Here is a 17,021-nt window from a genome sequence, read left to right as displayed (position 1 = left end):
TTTTTCAACACAGTGGCAACTCCGGCAAATCAGCTGCCGGTTTGTTATTTAACTGTATGCCTTAACTTAGGGACAAGAGCAAAACAAGTGATATTATGGATTTTCTGACACAAGTATGGACCAAGGCAGCAACTACAACGGACGCAGTGCCTCCAGCTGTGGTGCTGCCGGATGCCAAACCCGTGGAGGACACAAACACCACAAAAGCAGTCAAAGACTCAGCGCCACCCAACAAAGAGCGCAAGGAATGGGGTTATGATCTCTATCCGGAGCGTCGAGGTGAAGCCTTCAAGCCCAAATGGACACGCGTGTTGTTCGGCCTCGAGGGTCAGGAGAACATCGATCGCTACAAGTGCGAACAGAACGTCTATTGGTGCGTTAAGAATGGTCCGCTCGTGAAGCTAATGATGGGCGCACTGCGCAGCTCCGGCTGCCCAATGGATCTGCGGCGACACATCTCCTGCGAAGTGTGCGATCCCAGTGTTACCGGCGGCTACGATCCACTGCTCAATCAGATTGTTGTCTGTCAGAATATGGCCAAAAATAAGAGCATGGTGCATGGCGTGCTGACGCACGAAATGATACATATGTTTGACTATTGCAATAACGACTTGGACTTTCGCAATGTGGATCACTTGGCGTGCACAGAAATACGTGCCGCCAACCTGGCACATTGCTCGTTTTTGAGCGCCATGATGCAGGGCGATGCATCGCCATTTAACATCAAGGAGGCGCATCAGGTGAGCTTAATTAATTAAATTAATCGAAAAATGATTTACAATGCTTATGATAATTTATTTAAATCCTACAGAACTGTGTCAAATCCAAAGCATTGGCCTCGGTGCTAGCTGTGCGTAACATAACCCACGAGCAAGCCGTGGCTGCGGTCGAGCGCGTCTTTCCCAAATGCTATGCGGATCTGGAGCCCATCGGGCGACGAATACGCCGCAATTCAACGGATCAGCAAAAGGCGTTCATGGAGGCGCCCATGTATGGCTATGATGTATATTAGGACGGTTGTACAAATGTTTTATACAACGGAAAAAAAACCAATAAAATTATATTTTAAGAATTTACCAAGGGCAATTATTGCAATGCATTATTAAACATTGAATTTGAAACGTTATTGTACAAAATTAAATTAATATTGCACATTAATTGTGTATATTTTTCAAGGTTGAACGCTAAACTATACGATTTTTTTCTATTTATATGAAGCCGAAACGCTTGCGCTCTAATTTTAGTAAAAGTTTATAGGGCAAAGAAGAACATGGACGATTGTGAAATTATTGGCATTATATTAGAATTTATAGGCGAAGTGTTGTTCGGTTGTAAGTTAAAGATGAATCCCAATCCAATATAATCAACAGCATATAACTCCGTCTTTCCATAGCTGAGGACGACGACGGCTCGGTTGATGATTACGATAAATAAAGTTTAATTCGAAATTCCTGCATTAAAATTCCAACAATGATATATAAATCAAAAAAAAACATTAATTTAATAGCTGCACAAATAAAAAAAAATTAATATTCAAAATACAAGCTATAAAAACCAACGGAAAGTCCGAAAAATATTTATATAAGCTGTAGAAATGGATTGCTGCGCTTTGGTGGAAATATTTTTGGGATTCTTTAACGATTTGTTTTTCTCGGACATCAGTAAGTCAGAAATTAGCTATTTGTTCATAACTGACTCTCTCCCTTTCCTTTTAAAAGCTGATGGGGAATACTTTGGCGAATATTATGACGAAGAATATTACGATTAAAATTGCGTAACATGAGCGCAATTTGCTAATAAAATTGTTTTGAATTTGAATTTTAGTTTTAAAAGCTTTTCAATAAGCATGAGATTGGATCCAGTCCATGCACATGGGTGAGTATAATTTGTAGGCCCAAGATTGATTAAAATTAACTTTTGCGTTTTGGTTATGGCTCATTAAATCGGCGACTTGCGTGTCCAGTCCGAATAGTCCAAATGGCAATTGCTGTCATTTAGTTACAGAACGTTAGGCATAACGAACCGAATATGTTTTGGGATCTATTGGGCGGCATATTTGATTTCATAATGGGTCTGATATTTCCCAGTGAGTAGTGCTCTGCAGTCGAAACAAATCAATAAAGTACACTTCACACAATAGGTTCCGATGGCGATGATGAACCGGATTCTTCGGAGGTGGAAACTACAACCTGAAGTGCAATAAACGTCCATGATAAGTCCACAGCAGCTATTCTTGATATATTTCATATAATATAATTGGTATTAATTCATAAAAGACGGTGCTTAAATATAATCTACGAAGGGTAATAATATACCTTAAACTGCTTTATTACTATTCCAGATGAGTAAAAAAAAGCCAATTAACGTGTACTATATACAGGGTGTGTGCTACTACGATTTCACAATGTTTCGCTTAAAATAATTTATAGAGCTTCTTGAGTTCCTGCTTTTTCCATTTGGGCAGCTCATCGAATTCATAGAAGGACATTTTAAAGACAGAAACAAAATCATCATGCGTTAGGTGTACCTGAAAAGGATAAGCATATAATAATTAATAGTACAGGATATGTTGTTTTATTGCTCGGACTAACCTCACGCCGCAGCGGATTGATTTCGGGGGGCAGCATATCCATTTCCTGCACCAGCACCGGCAATGGATACTTTTTGTGCCCATCGAAATCCTTTTGGTTGTTGTTAAGCAATAAAGCGGAACCCTCCTTTAGACCGTTGCTGGGCGCTACGGTGCCCAGTTCCTGGCGCATCTGCTCATAGGTGAGGAAATTCTGCAGAAATAAGAATAAATTTTAATTGGCATATAATTGGATTATTATATTATGGATTAAGCCCATACCTTGCCGCGCTCATTGTCCCATGTCTCAAAGAAGCCCTTGAACACGTTGGGCTCCTCATGTTGCCGCACTACAGCCAAAGCCGTAGCTGAGCGTCGTCCGAATGGTGCATTCTGCACATAGCTCTGCGCAATAGATGTGTATCGCTCACGTTCCTGGCTGCGCGCCTGGGCGCCGAGCCACACATATGCCAAGGTGCCCGTGTCGAGAATGTAGGTGCAATCTGCGCTGAGATCCTGTTGCTCAAAGCCCAATATTTCCTCGCAACGCAAATGGGTCTTCTCCCACCAGACCAAAAAGAGCTGCACTGGCGGACGCGGCTTGATCGGCACAGTGGTGTTCAGATAACAATTGTTGCTCAATGTGGGCGAAATGTTGCCGCCGACGCCGTTGCTGCTGCCGTTGCACATGCTGCCGGCGCCGCTGCTGCTGCTGCTCGTTGTGCTGCTGGCGCACGACTGGCCATTGATGACCAGCGTCTGATTGAAATACATGGCGACCGATTGCCAGAAATCCTTGCTTTCCTTGCCCTCCAGCACCAGTGAGCTCTCGCCCAGCAGGGCGCCGACTGCTTTGGCCATTTCACGTGCATCGCCCGTGCTGCTCTGGCCGCACCAGACCCACACATGATTCGTCTTGATGGCATAGCAATCCTTGGAGCTAATCGATGATAGCGGATGCTCCTCCACTGCCTTGGCATTGTAGCTGGCATCGCCATAGATCTTCAGCAAAAATGTCTCCAGCATGATGTTCGTCTTGAAGTCCCAGTTCATATTGTTATTGGAATGCAACAGCTCGCTGCGCTGCCCACGCATGATGATTAGTTTGCCCTCGAAAAGCTGCAAGAAATGCGGCGTCTCATCGAACTCGTAAAGTTGCACAAACATGCCGGGCTCTTTCAGTGTCTCGAAGCTGGTCATGGCAAAGCTATCGGCCTTCGCTATTGTTTCGGCAGACGCCTCTGAGCCATTCCACTGGTAGATGATGCTCTTAATGCCCACGGAGGCCAGATCAGCGGGCACAACGGTCGCGCACTGTGTACGTTATAATATTTATTAATATTTTCTTAATAATATGCAACGACTTTTCTCACAATTGTCCGCTGTCACAATAATCTATTACAATACAATGGTAAACAAAAGTAAGCTCGACTATAAGATTCCACGTGCTCAGCTCTAAAATTGCCCCAACATTTAACATTTACTTATATGCAAATATGCACCCAAACAAAAATTCAAAATATCACTAAAATTAGATTAAAACCTGTTGACCTTACTAGAGATTATGAAAATCGCATAGAAAGGCGATAGAAAAAGAGTGAGCTATATGACCTTTAACAGGCTTCTATACTAGTATAAATGAACGAAAACCCACTCAAGTTAATGCATGTAAAACCCACTAAAAATTCCCAACGAGCACAACTTCTTGGCCAACCCACTGAATGCAAAATAAAAGCCATTCAAATGTGCTGAATAAACCACTAAATTGGCCAACACTGATTGCGCACTCACCTGGACCGTGTACTTGACCACATAGGAGGCGTTGGTGGTGAACACCACAGCTTTTGCGGCTGGCAGCTCCTCCAGCTGGTCGCCGAATATGCGATACAGAATGCGTTCGCCACGTCCATCGTCCACCAGTTGGGTATCGGCGGCCATTTTGGGGCGTTCGCCCAGCAGAACCGCATCCAATTTGCCAAACTTGGTGGAGACGGGCTTGTGACCGCGTGTATTGTCCTGCCAGACGGTCAGCCAGTTGCCGAACAGACGCTTAAACTCAACGGGTTCACGACCCTCCAGCACACGCACCACCAGCGTGCTATTCGGATATTTCTTCTTCTTGACAAAGGCGCGTCCATTGCCCATGGCTGTAAGGGCATCCGCCTGCGTTGCCTGTGCGCCCACCCACAACCAAATGCTCTGTCCGAAATTGTCCAGCAAATAAACACCATGCGCATCGCTCAGATCATCCTTGGTGGGCATGCCAACGTCCAGCTGGTCCAAATGGAGACGTCCACGTTGATTGCATTTGTAGATGCGAAACTTGTTGCCATTGGCATCGCCCTTGTTGCTGCACTCGTAATCGTTGCCCTGCTGGCGTGCCTGATAGACCATGCGCTGCTGCAGCGGCAATACCGTATTCCACAGCTCCTTATGCTCGGCGCTCATGGACTGCTCGTAGCCATCATCCACAATGCACAGCTGGCCGTCCTTGCGCTGCCGCTGCACCCAGGCCAAGGCGCTGCGCCGCTCAATTGCCGCACTGGAGCGTCCAATCCACACAAATGTCACGGCATCCGTTAGCAGTACCATGATGTAATCCGAATTGAAGTGCGTCCAGTCTACGTCGGACAGCTCAACGGCCCGTAACCATTTGCGTCCGTACAACTGAAAGAGACGCGTCTTTTGCGTTGAATTGATCAAAGCGCCGGAGAGCACACTGAAATGCAAAAAGAATTGGGATTAGAATTTGGCAAGGGCAAACCTAGTTTTGTGAATATGAATCGAATCAAAAGAAAATGCCTCAATTCCATCCGCATACCAAATCATAGACAATGTGATTGGATATCAATACTCACTCATAGCCATTTTTGAAGTAGGACAAGAAACGTGCGCTCTCATGATTCTGTGTTTCGCGATAAATGGACGCCACATTGCCCAGATACGAGTCGAGCTCCTGGATTTTGTGCACCACATTGGAGCGATTCTGCTCGGTAACATTGCTGCCCAGCCAGTAGTGTATATAGCGCTCTAGCGGCACATTCGGTTTCTGCTCGCGCGTCTATAATGAAACATTTGGATTGAGATTAATTGAACATTAAATATGTCTCTGGGTGTGCATACGATAGTCTCGTGGTTGGCATAGTGTCCGACGAGATTGGATGCGTAGATGATGTAGGCACAGTTGTCATAGAAGGTGCCATATTGTGGTCGTGCCACTGCCTCCAGGTGATCCTCGTCAATTTTCCAAAGTGCAAAGCTAACGGCCTGCTTGGGCAGCTTGCGGAATGTGGCATCCACCTTGAGGTCGGGTATCGTGTTTGGACGCACCTCCTGGATGGGAAACAAGAGCATGATATAATTTATAAGAGATTGTAGACAATAACATTGTATTGTAATCTTGTAAATAAATTCTACACTAAGATGTTTTTTAATTCGAAGTATCGCCGAAATGTCTTCCTGGTGAGAGTAAAGAGCTGGCAACTATTACAGCTCACTTCTGGTTGTAAAATATTCTTGTTTTAACTGTTCTCCACTCGATTTACATTTAATGGGAGGGTAATCAACTTTCGAAGCCACATTTTCTGATGCATTTTTCAACACTTAAATGCAGTAATTGATGGCGCTTGTCAGTCAATTTAAAACGAAGTGTTACAAGTGCACCGAAACACCTTTCAAATGGGGTTCACAATTGTTTCTCAAACATGAGACAGTTTTTCAAATAGCTCACAGGCTTTTCCGACTAAGCCAAGGATGTGCACCCAAAAAAAAAAAAAAAAAAAAAAAACAAAAAAAGAAAGAAAAACCTGCTGGCCAGGTCGGACCACGCTCTGCATTTGGCTTTTCCCGATTGCGATTGCGCGGCGAGCGTTCGCCAAGTGATAGTGAAAATTGTACCAGAGTGACGGGCAACCGGGCAGCCGGGCAGCCAGTTTTTTTTTTTTTTTTTTTTGTTTGAACATTAATTTTGCTATTTATTTATGGAACGCTGGCTGGAAGTGGAAAGTGGTCGCCGTTGTAGTTTATATACGATTGGGTGGCGTCTTCTTCAGGCGTTGTCCAGCTGCAGCTCAATTAAAATATGTATTGCATTAGCGAAGAGCGAACCGATCTTTATCTAAAGCTGGAATATAATTAGCTCGAGTTGTATTTCGTTTAATTAACCAACAGCCGTGTCTTTGACATTTGACTGCATCATAATAGCATTATTTATAAATATTTTCCAAATGAATATGTTTTTTTTTTTCGAATTGTGTGCAGTGAGCAAAAACGAGTTCATGCTACGCCTCGCTGCGATTGGGCCTGGAGCTGGGGCCGGGTCTGGGTCTGGGCTTGGGGTGACGCCATCGACCATAAACCAAATGACATTTCATAGAAATCGGTGCAAACAGCAATTATAATTGAAATTGTGTTTTGCTCATAAATAAAAGAAAGAAGTTAACGTTAAAAAAAATCAAATACTTGCACTCGTCAAATAACACGTAAACATTTTAATTATTGTCTGCAAATGGCAAATCGGTTGCTGGGAGCTGCTCGGCGGCTGATAAAGATTGATGAAGGAGCTCGACTCCAGCAGCTGCGTTTGTCACACGCCCGTTAAAAATAGTCTCAGACAAATAACTGGCACATCGAAGACATATATATACATATATACTCGACAATTGGTCTTAGTCTCAAGAGTAGGTTGTAAAAACTTTCACAGTTTTTGTTTCTGGTTTCGACCAATTAGTGTCATTTTTGTGGCCCCAAAGTAAGATTCTAGGTAACAATCATTTATGGTACAGTTAAAATTTGTCAAAAATAAACAAAAGAAGAGTGCTCTAGTCGGGAGTGTCAGACTAGGAGATACCCTGAACATTCTGCTGCTTGGAAATAGGACAAGCTGTCGATGATCGGAAAGAAGCCCGTACTATATAGAATTCTCCAGAAATTCTCTTGCCATTCTTTTTTAAGAATATACAAAATATTAATTATATATATGCAAAAGATTATTCAGTCGCGCCACTTGCAATTAAAATATTCCTAATTGTTTAATTTCAAGAATTCTGTCACAGTTTATATGAGTCCCTTAATGGAAATGATATAATGAAATTAGTTTTCCCTAATGAGCGCATGACACGAGACGCACGCGATTTTGGTAAGTGCAATTAGTTAAAACAAACCAGAAAACATTTATGAGATTACAAAGAAAGTTAATTAAACTGATTACGTGAATGGATGACAAAATATGGTAAAGGGGGGAGTGAAAAAGATTGCGTATTTCATACAATTAAAAAATCATTAGGGAGTTTTGTTTTTGAGTGCAAGGAATATAAACGGAATAAATTATTTACAATTGGGTTTTCTTTAGGGAATATTCAAGGCAATTCATAAAAGATTCAAATTGAATTTTGTTCTATATTAAAGCAAATACGCCAAATATTCTAGTAAAAAGATTTTGAAACTTCCTTAAAAATAGAACTGGCATATAAAGTATTAAGAGTTATATTTGAAATCCTTGAGAGTATTCAAAAGATAACTATAAGAACTTTTGTACTCCCGAATAGACGCAAATTAAGTACAGAAGCTATGCTAAATGCTGTTTAAACATTCAAGAAATTATGAACACGATCCTCATCCAAACGCAATAAAATTAATATCAATAAAAAAAAAAAAAACAAATAATAATTGTCAGCTCGTAATTAGCGAAAGAAACAAGCAAATCAAGTTGTCGGCACCTGAAGATTTCTTGTGTAGTATATAATCTAAGCAGAGGTAGAGAGAGAGAGAGAGAGAGGGGGGGGATGGGTTGGGAAATAAGTATGCATAATGAAAAGCCTGTAAATACCGTTTCTTTTGGCGACAACGTTAGCTCCATGTTGACAGCGTGTCTCGGGCGATAGATTGGCGATATTGGGGCAACAGGTAGACAGCCTTGAACTAGTTTTCAATTGCCGGCGACTTGGCACTCGAAGTGAAATCCTTTTTCCCCAAGCACGAAAGTCATATGAACAAAATGCTCAAATCGCGCACAACACCAAATTTTTTTGCACTCTTTCTTTTGGTTTTTATTGGGTTTTTTTTTTTTTTTTTTTTGTGGTTTTTTGGTTTTTCACAATAGAATTTTGAACTGAAATCTGTGTTAAAGGTTGTCAATGGAAATTTTGTTAAACAATCAAATAAAGTAAAAGTGAAGTCAAGTTGATTAGGAGCCAAAGGCCTCACAGATTGTGCAAAACAAAATCGAGCAGCTCGCCGTTTTGCCGTTTGCCTTTCCCACAGACGCCTCAACCGTTAGCTGGTTAAGTGCTTGGAGCGAGGGTTAACACGAGATTCGCAACTGGACGAGCCGCGTGCGTCGTCGTTGCCAGAAAGCCAAATGCAGACTGGTCGCAGCGAATGCGATGCCACCAAGTTTATGGCCAGACGCGAGAGCCGCCACGAGAGCTTGGCCAACTGGGAAGCGTTGCGTTTGTGACTCAGAGACCGACATCGTTGTCTGCGACGACGACGACGACGACTTCGAGTGGAACATGAATGAAATTATCAGTTATGTGTCTTTGCTGAGAGAAAAGTGAGAAAAGCAGAAAGCGCAGCCGTTTTCTTGCGGTTAACAAATGGCAACGGCACATCAAGCCATTCGCATATGCGACTCGATATAGCAAAGCTAGAAAAGGGATAGTTGCCATTCTGTCATTACCCTATAAGTCGCTGCACTGGCTATGCCCTCTAGGGTATTGTCACTATGCTGTGCAGTTTGCTCAACAACGTTCTTGTGTTTCAAATGTCAAACACATTTCTATATACCTTGTTTAAAATATGAAATTAAGCTCATTTAAATTGTGTCTGTTGTTAAAAATGTGATCTCTGTTACCTACTCTCCCGTCAAATTTTACATTCCAAAGTAAGCTCTTTTGTTTTTAATTTCCCGTTAGTCTAACTGCCTTTTTTAAGTTTACCTGTCAGCTCATTAGCCTGTTAAATATTTAACCTGAAGATAACATAACAGCATTGCCACCTTATTATAATAAAGCTGAACAGTTTGTGCATATTGTAATAAACATTTTTTTTAATTTGTCAAGTTTGGACAATATAGAATTTTGTTAGCGAGCACGAGCAACTAACATGAACTTTGCAAGGAACTTAAAAATATCAGCCTTAATATGAAAGGAAATAATATAAGCAATATTTATTTTATTTAGTATATTTCAATAAAAAAAATTCAAATTTTAACGAGCATGCCAAACTAACATGAACTTTGCAATGAACTTGAAAATCTATATTTTTAATAACAGGGGAAATTATATTAGCTTGGTTTATATTTATTTAAATTAAGCAAATTCTAAGAAACTTTCAAAATCCGTTCCATGTTAATAATTTGAATATACAATTTGCCGCCCTAAAGGGTATGACAACAAGTCGCCGCAGGTTTATCTTGTCTTGTTTGGCATTTGTATTAGCCACTTGCTGCATTGACATTTTCCATACGCAATCATGCATATGGAGAGTTAAACGTAAGATGCATATTAGTAACTGGCATCTATCAGGTTTCCAATGGATTGTCAATTGTGTTGCTTCGCTGGGCATTTACTTTCATGATTTATGCACAAAGAGTTGTGACAAACATTTGCCATAATCATTCACAGCCAACGGAAAACAATTGCCGACCTAGTCGAAGCTCACGCTCACGCTTCAAGACTTTGTGTCTAAGTTTTTTTTCCCTGTGGAAAGCGGTTGCACTTTTGCTTATGATTTGTTTAACAATTTGATATTTTGAACGCAATTAAGCCAAAATTTTCGTAATCGCTTTTCGGTATGGCACTTTAATGAGTGGAAGTGTGTGCAAAGCAAGCCAGGCGCTAATGGGCCTATGCATTGCGCCTTGGGCTTGAACTAAGTATCTGTAACTTATTGCCGGCTGCAACAATGCGTTGCCTTTCAAAAACTAAAAAGATCAAGTAAAAGTGCTCTGCTCGGAAGTGCCCGACTAAGGAGATACCCTGTGCTCTGCTAACTTCATCATTTAGATGAATAAGAGGAATAGATAGATACGTTTTTATGCATTATTTACACCAAATGCTTTGTGGAATAAAAAGCGATATTTATCGATTTCGATAAAACGGGACGTTTTCGATATCGATATCGGTGTAAGTTATCGATATCGATAACATACGTTTTATCTGACAATTTGGCACGATTATGCTAAATCTGAAACACCTCATCCTAGCAGGCGGACATAGTCAAAACGATATTAAAATATCACAATAAGTTATCGATAACCAAAGCGTATGGCAAACGATTGTACTAGATCTGTAAGCTCTCCTCCTCTTATAATAACTAAGCAGACGGACATACTCAGATCAACTCAGCTCGTCGCCTTAAACCACAATTTATGTGCTTTTTAGGCACAGGAAGGCACCTTCTGCCTGTTGCATACATTTCTACAACTTCACATTAGTATATTCAAGCTTTTAAAGAGGTATAAAACAGCAGGCAACCCCCTCAGCTAGAGTTCGGGATATGGCTTACAGCATAACCAAAGGAGACTCCAACTCTGACAAGTTCAATCAACCGTTGAGGTTGAGGCGTGAACCGACTGGCAACAAAAAACAAGACAAAATAAAAATGAAAGCAAATGGTAAATGCAAAGTATTTGCCATTGGAAATGTGCGAGTTTTAGCATACAGATAACAACAACAAAAACAAAAAATGATGAAAAATGTAATTTACAATTTATGGTAATTACCACACGTCAAGTCAAAAACAAACGGCCAGACAATTGACTTTTCCTTTTCAAAAAATAATCCAAGTAAATACCCGCAACAATTTTATTGTTTGCTTTGGTTTATTTTTTGTTGTTTGAAAATTCAGTCCCACCTGAAGACAAACAACCATTAACGACATTTACGTAAAGTTTAAACAATGCGAGCGCATTAAATGCATCTGACTCTGTTGCAACAAGGCAACAGCAGCAACAACAACAACAACAACCAGACTTTCAGAGGGGATTGGAAGTAGGAGGGGGTCTACAATATACCGCTTTGATTTGTAGTATTCCAACTGCTTTGGCCCCGCTAGCGTTGTTTGTGCCGATTTGCTGTTTATTTATTTCTTTTTTTTTTTTGTGCCCAGAGCAGATTGCTCTTCTCTGGCCGTCTTTTCATTAGCCATCGCCAGCAAAATTGTAGGCCAGGCTGTAGATGGCTAAAATATGGCAAACATGCGCTGCAGTCGCCGGCGTGAGCCCGATTCCAATATCAAGTCATTTCTCAAAGCGTTCTCTTTGGCGACCGAACGTTAATTGCCAGCGCTTTTTCAAAGACCAGACCAGACCCGACTAGACTAGATAACCAGCTGTCCAGCTGTTTCTAACACAAATGGAAATATGTTCTTTACTGTAAGTTACAGCAACAACAAAAAAGAAACAAATAAAGAGGATCACTGGAAATGTCATCACGTTTGTCATGTTCGAAAGATGATTCAATCTATAGATTGAATACATTTCATGCATCAAACATTCAGAATTATTTTGTAAAACATGTTACCCTTAAGATCTATACACAACAAGGGACTCTAATCGCGCATGCCCGACTAAGGGATACCTAAAAGTTCCAGATCTCCCTAGAAATAGAAGCAGGCATCTATAAAAAGAATAAGCTACCTATGCAACATTACAAATTTTCGTTGTAAACTTGAAATATCAACAAAAAATAATCAATAAATAACTTTTGTTACATATTGTTTTCCAAGAAATAATGCACAAAATACACTTTTTATATAAAGCTCAGCCTTAACTCAATCAAAGTGTGCATAAAATGCGTTATATTAAAAATATTTTAAAGCCAGCTATAAAAGGTTTTAACTCAATTATGAACAAAATGCATTTTTGTTAAGCATTGATAATTGTTAATGAGCATTGATAGAAAAGCTTTCATTAATCAATGTTATTTTGAAAGCTGAGAGTCGAAACCAGTTTAATAGACTTGATTTGATTTGTATTGATTTGCGGCATCGCTCTCGATAGCTACCGTTAGTAGAGCCCCACTGTGGATCGTAATTTTGGAAGCGTGAAAACTAAAATAATGGAAACAAAAACCCTAAGACAGGCCGCAAAGAGGCTGTTGGCTGCCGTCTTCCCACGCCGAAAATAAAAAAACTACAAAATAAAAAGCATTGGATGTGGGTGCGAAGACAAGACAAAGTTCAAAATAATTTCAGCATTATTACAGTGGGTGCCCAGTGAACGAACCGACTGCCTGTCTGACAGTCTGCCCGTCTCCCTGTCTGTCTGTCTGGCTAGAAAAGAAAGCCAAGCGCAATTGCACAAGAAGTTGAACAACAATTGCTTGAGTTGAACCGTAACAACCGACAGCTGCAGATGTACGCTAACCGTTATTTAACAGTTATTTAATATGCAATTAACCTGGCCATACTAAAAATGCAAATATATGGGCACACCGTCAAGATAAAAGACCCAGCAGCCAGTTCAGTTCAGTTGGCCCAGCATCGGGAGCGAACGCCTATTTATGTCTAAATGTTATGGTGCAATAACTTTCTAAACAAAAAAAAAACAAAAAACAACTCCAGTCTTGGACTCTCTCGGGCTGGGTCATTCATCTTAATTATCACACGGCCCACAAAAAGAAAAGCCTCGAAATTAAACCAAAATGTAGCTGCTTTTATGATCTTGGAAATTCATTAGGCCAGGCCCAGTCCGGCTACTAAATCTAATCGCAACCCCTGAGACTAGCCTCTAAAACATTGTCCATTTGCATTTGTGAGCAGACAACAATCTTGCGTCTTCCCAAAACGAAATTCGTTGTTGTAGAAAGCTCGACGCTGTGCTAGGTGCCCGTAGAAATTATTCCCACCTTTATGATATCTTGTTCTATTCTATTTTATCTACATCTTCTGCTGTTTTCTTTTGTATACCCTGCAGCCAATGGCAATGGATAAGAGGGGTATATACATGCTGTGCAAATGTGATGGATATGAAGGCCAACTCTGCCATTGTTTCCAAAATGGATAAATATCAAATTTGCGGGAGCATTTCGTTTCTCGAAGAACAAACAATGATATTACTTTTGAATTACAATGTAGGAAAGATATTTAACATGCATATCCTTCATTTTTAGTATGTGTACTCATTTAAACATCATCTTGATAAGCTTCCATATAAATAACGATCGGACACAGAAGTTATTTAAGAAATAATTTCATCTTTGTGACACAGGGTAACTTCTAGTCGAGCACTTTAAAATAGATCGCTTTTATTTTTCTGTTGTTTGAATATTTAATCACCGGAAGCTATCTCCCGGAGCATCTCGCGGCAGCAGACACGCTTAATTACAGAAGCCGCATCTCCGTTTCCAGCTGTGTTTGCTGATTTCAGATAAATCTATTTTCGTAGCGCCCAATATGAGCCGAGTATTCAAATTGCGTGGCGTTTGAAGTGTTCGATTTCATTTCCATTTCCCGTAAGCCTATCTTTCGGTGTTGCCAATTAGACACGTCTGTCGCCTTGTTGTTGAATATGATATGCAGATATGTCGAGTAGTTTTTCTTGACATAATGTTACCTTTCCACATCTGAGACATTGGAGCAAGACTTCTGATATTTTAATTAACCCACTCGGAAATTTGAGGTTAAGAGTAGTTATTGATATGTTATCTGAACGTAAAGTTCGAGGAATACGCAAATTGGGGAGCGGTACTTAGTATACTTAATAGTTAGTCAAAGCTAAGAAATATACAGTATTATAATATACAATAGTATTTAATTTTCTTTTATAAAATAGTCTTGTAAGCTGGCGCTTTACTTAACCTCGATTAACATATCTTTCTAGATTTAGATAGATTATTCACCCTCAGTCACAAGGCTTTATAAAGGAGCGTGAGAACTGATTAATATAATTCAGTGAATATCACAGTTTGTGTCCCCTATAAAATAAGTTGAACTGGGCTCATTCTTAGGCTCTTCGTGACTGTAAGTAACACCTTCCGGTAGAGATTCGGGTTAGGAAATTGTTTAATCAAATATCAAATGTAAAAAAAAGTCGTGATCCAGAAAACACAATTTCTACACACGCGTGTTTTTAAGTGCTTAGTCGTGACCCCTTTTTTTTCTGAACCTAACTGAAAAACAATAAAACTTTTTTATAAAACAAGAAACTACTGTTATCTGCGAAGAGCCGAAGATCTAATGCCCTTACGACATGCAAAGATACATATATATGATATATGATCTTAAGATCTTTGCTTAAAAATTATGTGCTTTTGTAAGGAGTCAATGTTTGCTAGGGAAACATTATTATATAGTAGCCCGATCTGCACATAAATCATATGTATAAACAAACATATGCATGTTTGCATTTATGTAAATATTTCAATTTAATAGCTTTGTTAACATGTGCAATAAATAAACGCTTTAATTTTAAGTTTCACACTCACCTGCTTAATGAAATTAAACGGCGGCATTTTGTGCACTAATTTGTTGCTGTTGTTGTTTTTGTTGCTGCTGTCATGCAAAAATCCAAAGCAAAGCACAAAGCGAAATGAAGAAAAACTGCAAGCGACAAATGCAGCTGGCTGCTTTTATTGCAGCTGTTGTTATATTTATTGTTGTTGTTGTTTTTGGCTCAAAAAAAGCCGCTGTCCAATTACAGCAGCAGCAACAAATTAAACAATTTTAATTTTTTTTCGCACTCCTTTTGCTGTCACCACCTAACGCAAATGCCGGCGTTATTGTCGCTCTGTTTTCCTAATTCGCTTTTCGCAAATTTACCGTTGCACACACACATACACGCACACAATAAGCAAGCTCAAAGTGAGAGAGAGAGAGAGAGAGAGAGAGAAATGGCGTCGCGCGCGTAAAGATCAGCGTGTGCTAGTATAATTATCGTTTGTGCTGTTTATTTATAATTTGCTTCTTTTTTTTTTGCGTAATTTATAATTTATTGCGAAAAGTGTGCAGCGGAAATAAAAGCACTGTTGCGCACTTTCCAAACAAATTAACCCGAATTGTGAACGGAAACAAAAGGCAGCTGCTGCCACAACAAATCAGAAAATTTGAACAATTGCCAATGCGTGAGCGGCAGAGTGGCTTAACCCGTGAAAAGTCGGCTTACGACTGAGCGTACCTGATGGCTTCAATTGAAGCGCGGCTCGGTCGCATGTCAAGGCGAGCGTGGCTGCGGCGTCGACGTCGCCGTTGGCGTCACACAGTTTCGTGACCCTTTTGGGCAGACATTTTCTCGTTGTTGTTGTTGTAGTGTTAACCAACAGTGTGACCACCACATTGCACATTCATGTGTAAGCGAGAGGTAAGTGTGCGTGCGTGTGTGTGTGTGTGTGAGTTCTTCGAACTGGACGCATTTTGTTTTAGTTTGTTATTGTTCTTTTTATTGCGCTCCATTGAAAACAAAGTCGTGCAATTAACACGTCAAGTGCTGACGTCACTCCTCACACGACTGCTGCTGCTGCTGATGGTCGCGCATCAGCATCAGAATGCACTCGCGGACCAGGACACGTGCATGGGCAATATCACGTAAGAGTCGCTCCTTTGGGGCGCGCAAACCAATCGCCGTTGGCCCCAAATTGCTTTGCATTTCCCCAATGACGGCCAGCAGATTGTCATAGGTGTCCACAATGTTGGTCGTGCCGTTCGATTCGGCGCTGGGTAGTTGCATATTGGAGCCGGGCAAACCGTAGAGCAGCTCGCCAAATGCGCATGAGCCCAGCGCATTGTTGCTAGACATTAGCTGCAGCTGTGCCTGCACGTACTTGGTGTACTCCAGTTTGGCCAGCACCTGCTGATACTCATTGGAGTAGGCCAAGGCATCCTGTGTGAACTGTTGCTGTTGTTGTTTTTGTTGATGCTGCTGCTGCTGCTGCATTGACTTGCTGCACTGCTCGGTTGGAGCAGCGCCATTCGGCAGGGTTATGGGAATGATTTCCACGCGTGCTGCCGGCGCTTTCTCTGAGGACCCAGCTGCATCCCATGCTTCTGGCGGCTCATCTTGTCCGTCCGTCTTCTGTCGCTTGGCGGGCACTGCAGTTACCGTTATGTCGCTATATCTGGAGCGAAATGAGTCCAGATCCAAATAGTCCATTTTGTAAGTTTTTCTTCAATTAGAATTGTCAAATAAGTCAAGCGTTTCGCTGACAGATCAGTTAACAGGCCTAGCAACTATTCCAGGCATAGACTACTCTGATAAGACGATTTTTCCAAACCAATTCTCAGTCTTAAAGCCAACTGTATATTTTATATAAAATTATATATTCCAATTAAGAAATCAAATTGCTGTAGGATTTGGTTATAAACCATTGATAGATGGCTACTAGGGATCGTTGGACCCATGCACAAGCTTTCGACTCGAGCCCGATCTCTGTTCACTGGAATAACTTTTTGACCGAGGGCAACTTTTGACTTAAATCTGTGTATTGTATGTGCAGGATGTAGGGTTAATTTAAAA

The 17,021-nt window shown here is 40.9% G+C and overlaps 5 protein-coding genes and 1 long non-coding RNA gene across 10 annotated transcripts in view; 4 read left to right on the top strand and 2 right to left on the bottom strand.

Moving 5' to 3' along the window:
• The first annotated feature begins 30 nt into the window (after nucleotides 1-30).
• LOC6627987 (mitochondrial inner membrane protease ATP23 homolog) lies at nucleotides 31-1,072 on the top strand. The gene is made up of 2 exons (XM_002052663.4): nucleotides 31-740; nucleotides 812-1,072. The coding sequence occupies exons 1-2, from the start codon at nucleotides 96-98 to the stop codon at nucleotides 1,010-1,012; spliced, it is 846 nt and encodes a 281-aa protein (XP_002052699.1). The 5' UTR covers nucleotides 31-95; the 3' UTR covers nucleotides 1,013-1,072.
• A 192-nt stretch (nucleotides 1,073-1,264) lies between these two features.
• Nucleotides 1,265-1,454, top strand: LOC116651609 (uncharacterized). Its single transcript, XM_032438353.2, has one exon. The coding sequence runs from the start codon at nucleotides 1,271-1,273 to the stop codon at nucleotides 1,361-1,363; it is 93 nt and encodes a 30-aa protein (XP_032294244.1). The 5' UTR covers nucleotides 1,265-1,270; the 3' UTR covers nucleotides 1,364-1,454.
• A 537-nt stretch (nucleotides 1,455-1,991) lies between these two features.
• On the top strand, nucleotides 1,992-2,507 carry LOC116651610 (uncharacterized). The gene is made up of 2 exons (XR_004304619.2): nucleotides 1,992-2,086; nucleotides 2,141-2,507. It is a non-coding gene; the product is annotated as an uncharacterized lncRNA (long non-coding RNA).
• qua (villin like protein quail) lies at nucleotides 2,289-15,491 on the bottom strand. 2 transcript variants are annotated; one of them, XM_002052664.4, is made up of 7 exons: nucleotides 14,998-15,491; nucleotides 5,693-5,902; nucleotides 5,428-5,630; nucleotides 4,361-5,288; nucleotides 2,852-3,883; nucleotides 2,592-2,783; nucleotides 2,289-2,527 (listed from the first exon to the last, which is right to left on the bottom strand). In XM_002052664.4, the coding sequence occupies exons 1-7, from the start codon at nucleotides 15,022-15,024 to the stop codon at nucleotides 2,414-2,416; spliced, it is 2,706 nt and encodes a 901-aa protein (XP_002052700.1). In that variant the 5' UTR covers nucleotides 15,025-15,491; the 3' UTR covers nucleotides 2,289-2,413. The 2 variants fall into 2 exon arrangements, with proteins under 2 accessions (XP_002052700.1, XP_015028608.1); XM_015173122.3 differs by lacking the exon at nucleotides 14,998-15,491 and adding an exon at nucleotides 8,397-8,723.
• LOC6628215 (uncharacterized) lies at nucleotides 15,424-16,744 on the bottom strand. Its single transcript, XM_002052665.4, has one exon. The coding sequence runs from the start codon at nucleotides 16,656-16,658 to the stop codon at nucleotides 16,002-16,004; it is 657 nt and encodes a 218-aa protein (XP_002052701.1). The 5' UTR covers nucleotides 16,659-16,744; the 3' UTR covers nucleotides 15,424-16,001.
• Dhc36C (Dynein heavy chain at 36C) overlaps nucleotides 15,640-17,021 on the top strand; it is a 56,053-nt gene continuing 54,671 nt past the window's right edge. For 2 of the 4 annotated variants that reach the window (XM_032438351.2, XM_070209016.1), the window contains exon 1: nucleotides 15,740-15,869. The gene's annotated coding sequence lies outside the window, so the exon portion shown is untranslated. Of the gene's footprint in view, nucleotides 15,870-17,021 lie in introns of all 4 variants that reach the window. The other 2 variants (XM_070209017.1, XM_002052667.4) reach the window with 2 other exon arrangements.

This window comes from Drosophila virilis, chromosome 4, assembly GCF_030788295.1.
Source record: "Drosophila virilis strain 15010-1051.87 chromosome 4, Dvir_AGI_RSII-ME, whole genome shotgun sequence".
NCBI lineage: Eukaryota > Metazoa > Arthropoda > Insecta > Diptera > Drosophilidae > Drosophila > Drosophila virilis.
This window is presented reverse-complemented; position numbering and strand designations above follow the sequence as displayed.

Coding starts and splice junctions, on each gene's coding strand:
- LOC6627987 (XM_002052663.4), top strand. CDS start 96: ATGGATTTTCTGACACAAGTATGGACCAAGGCAGCAACTACAACGGAC. Junction 741..811: donor ACATCAAGGAGGCGCATCAG/GTGAGCTTAATT, acceptor TAAATCCTACAG/AACTGTGTCAAATCCAAAGC.
- LOC116651609 (XM_032438353.2), top strand. CDS start 1,271: ATGGACGATTGTGAAATTATTGGCATTATATTAGAATTTATAGGCGAA.
- qua (XM_015173122.3), bottom strand. CDS start 8,426: ATGGAGCTAACGTTGTCGCCAAAAGAAACG. Junction 3,884..4,360: donor TGGTCAAGTACACGGTCCAG/GTGAGTGCGCAA, acceptor TAACGTACACAG/TGCGCGACCGTTGTGCCCGC. Junction 2,528..2,591: donor TCAATCCGCTGCGGCGTGAG/GTTAGTCCGAGC, acceptor TATCCTTTTCAG/GTACACCTAACGCATGATGA.
- LOC6628215 (XM_002052665.4), bottom strand. CDS start 16,658: ATGGACTATTTGGATCTGGACTCATTTCGCTCCAGATATAGCGACATA.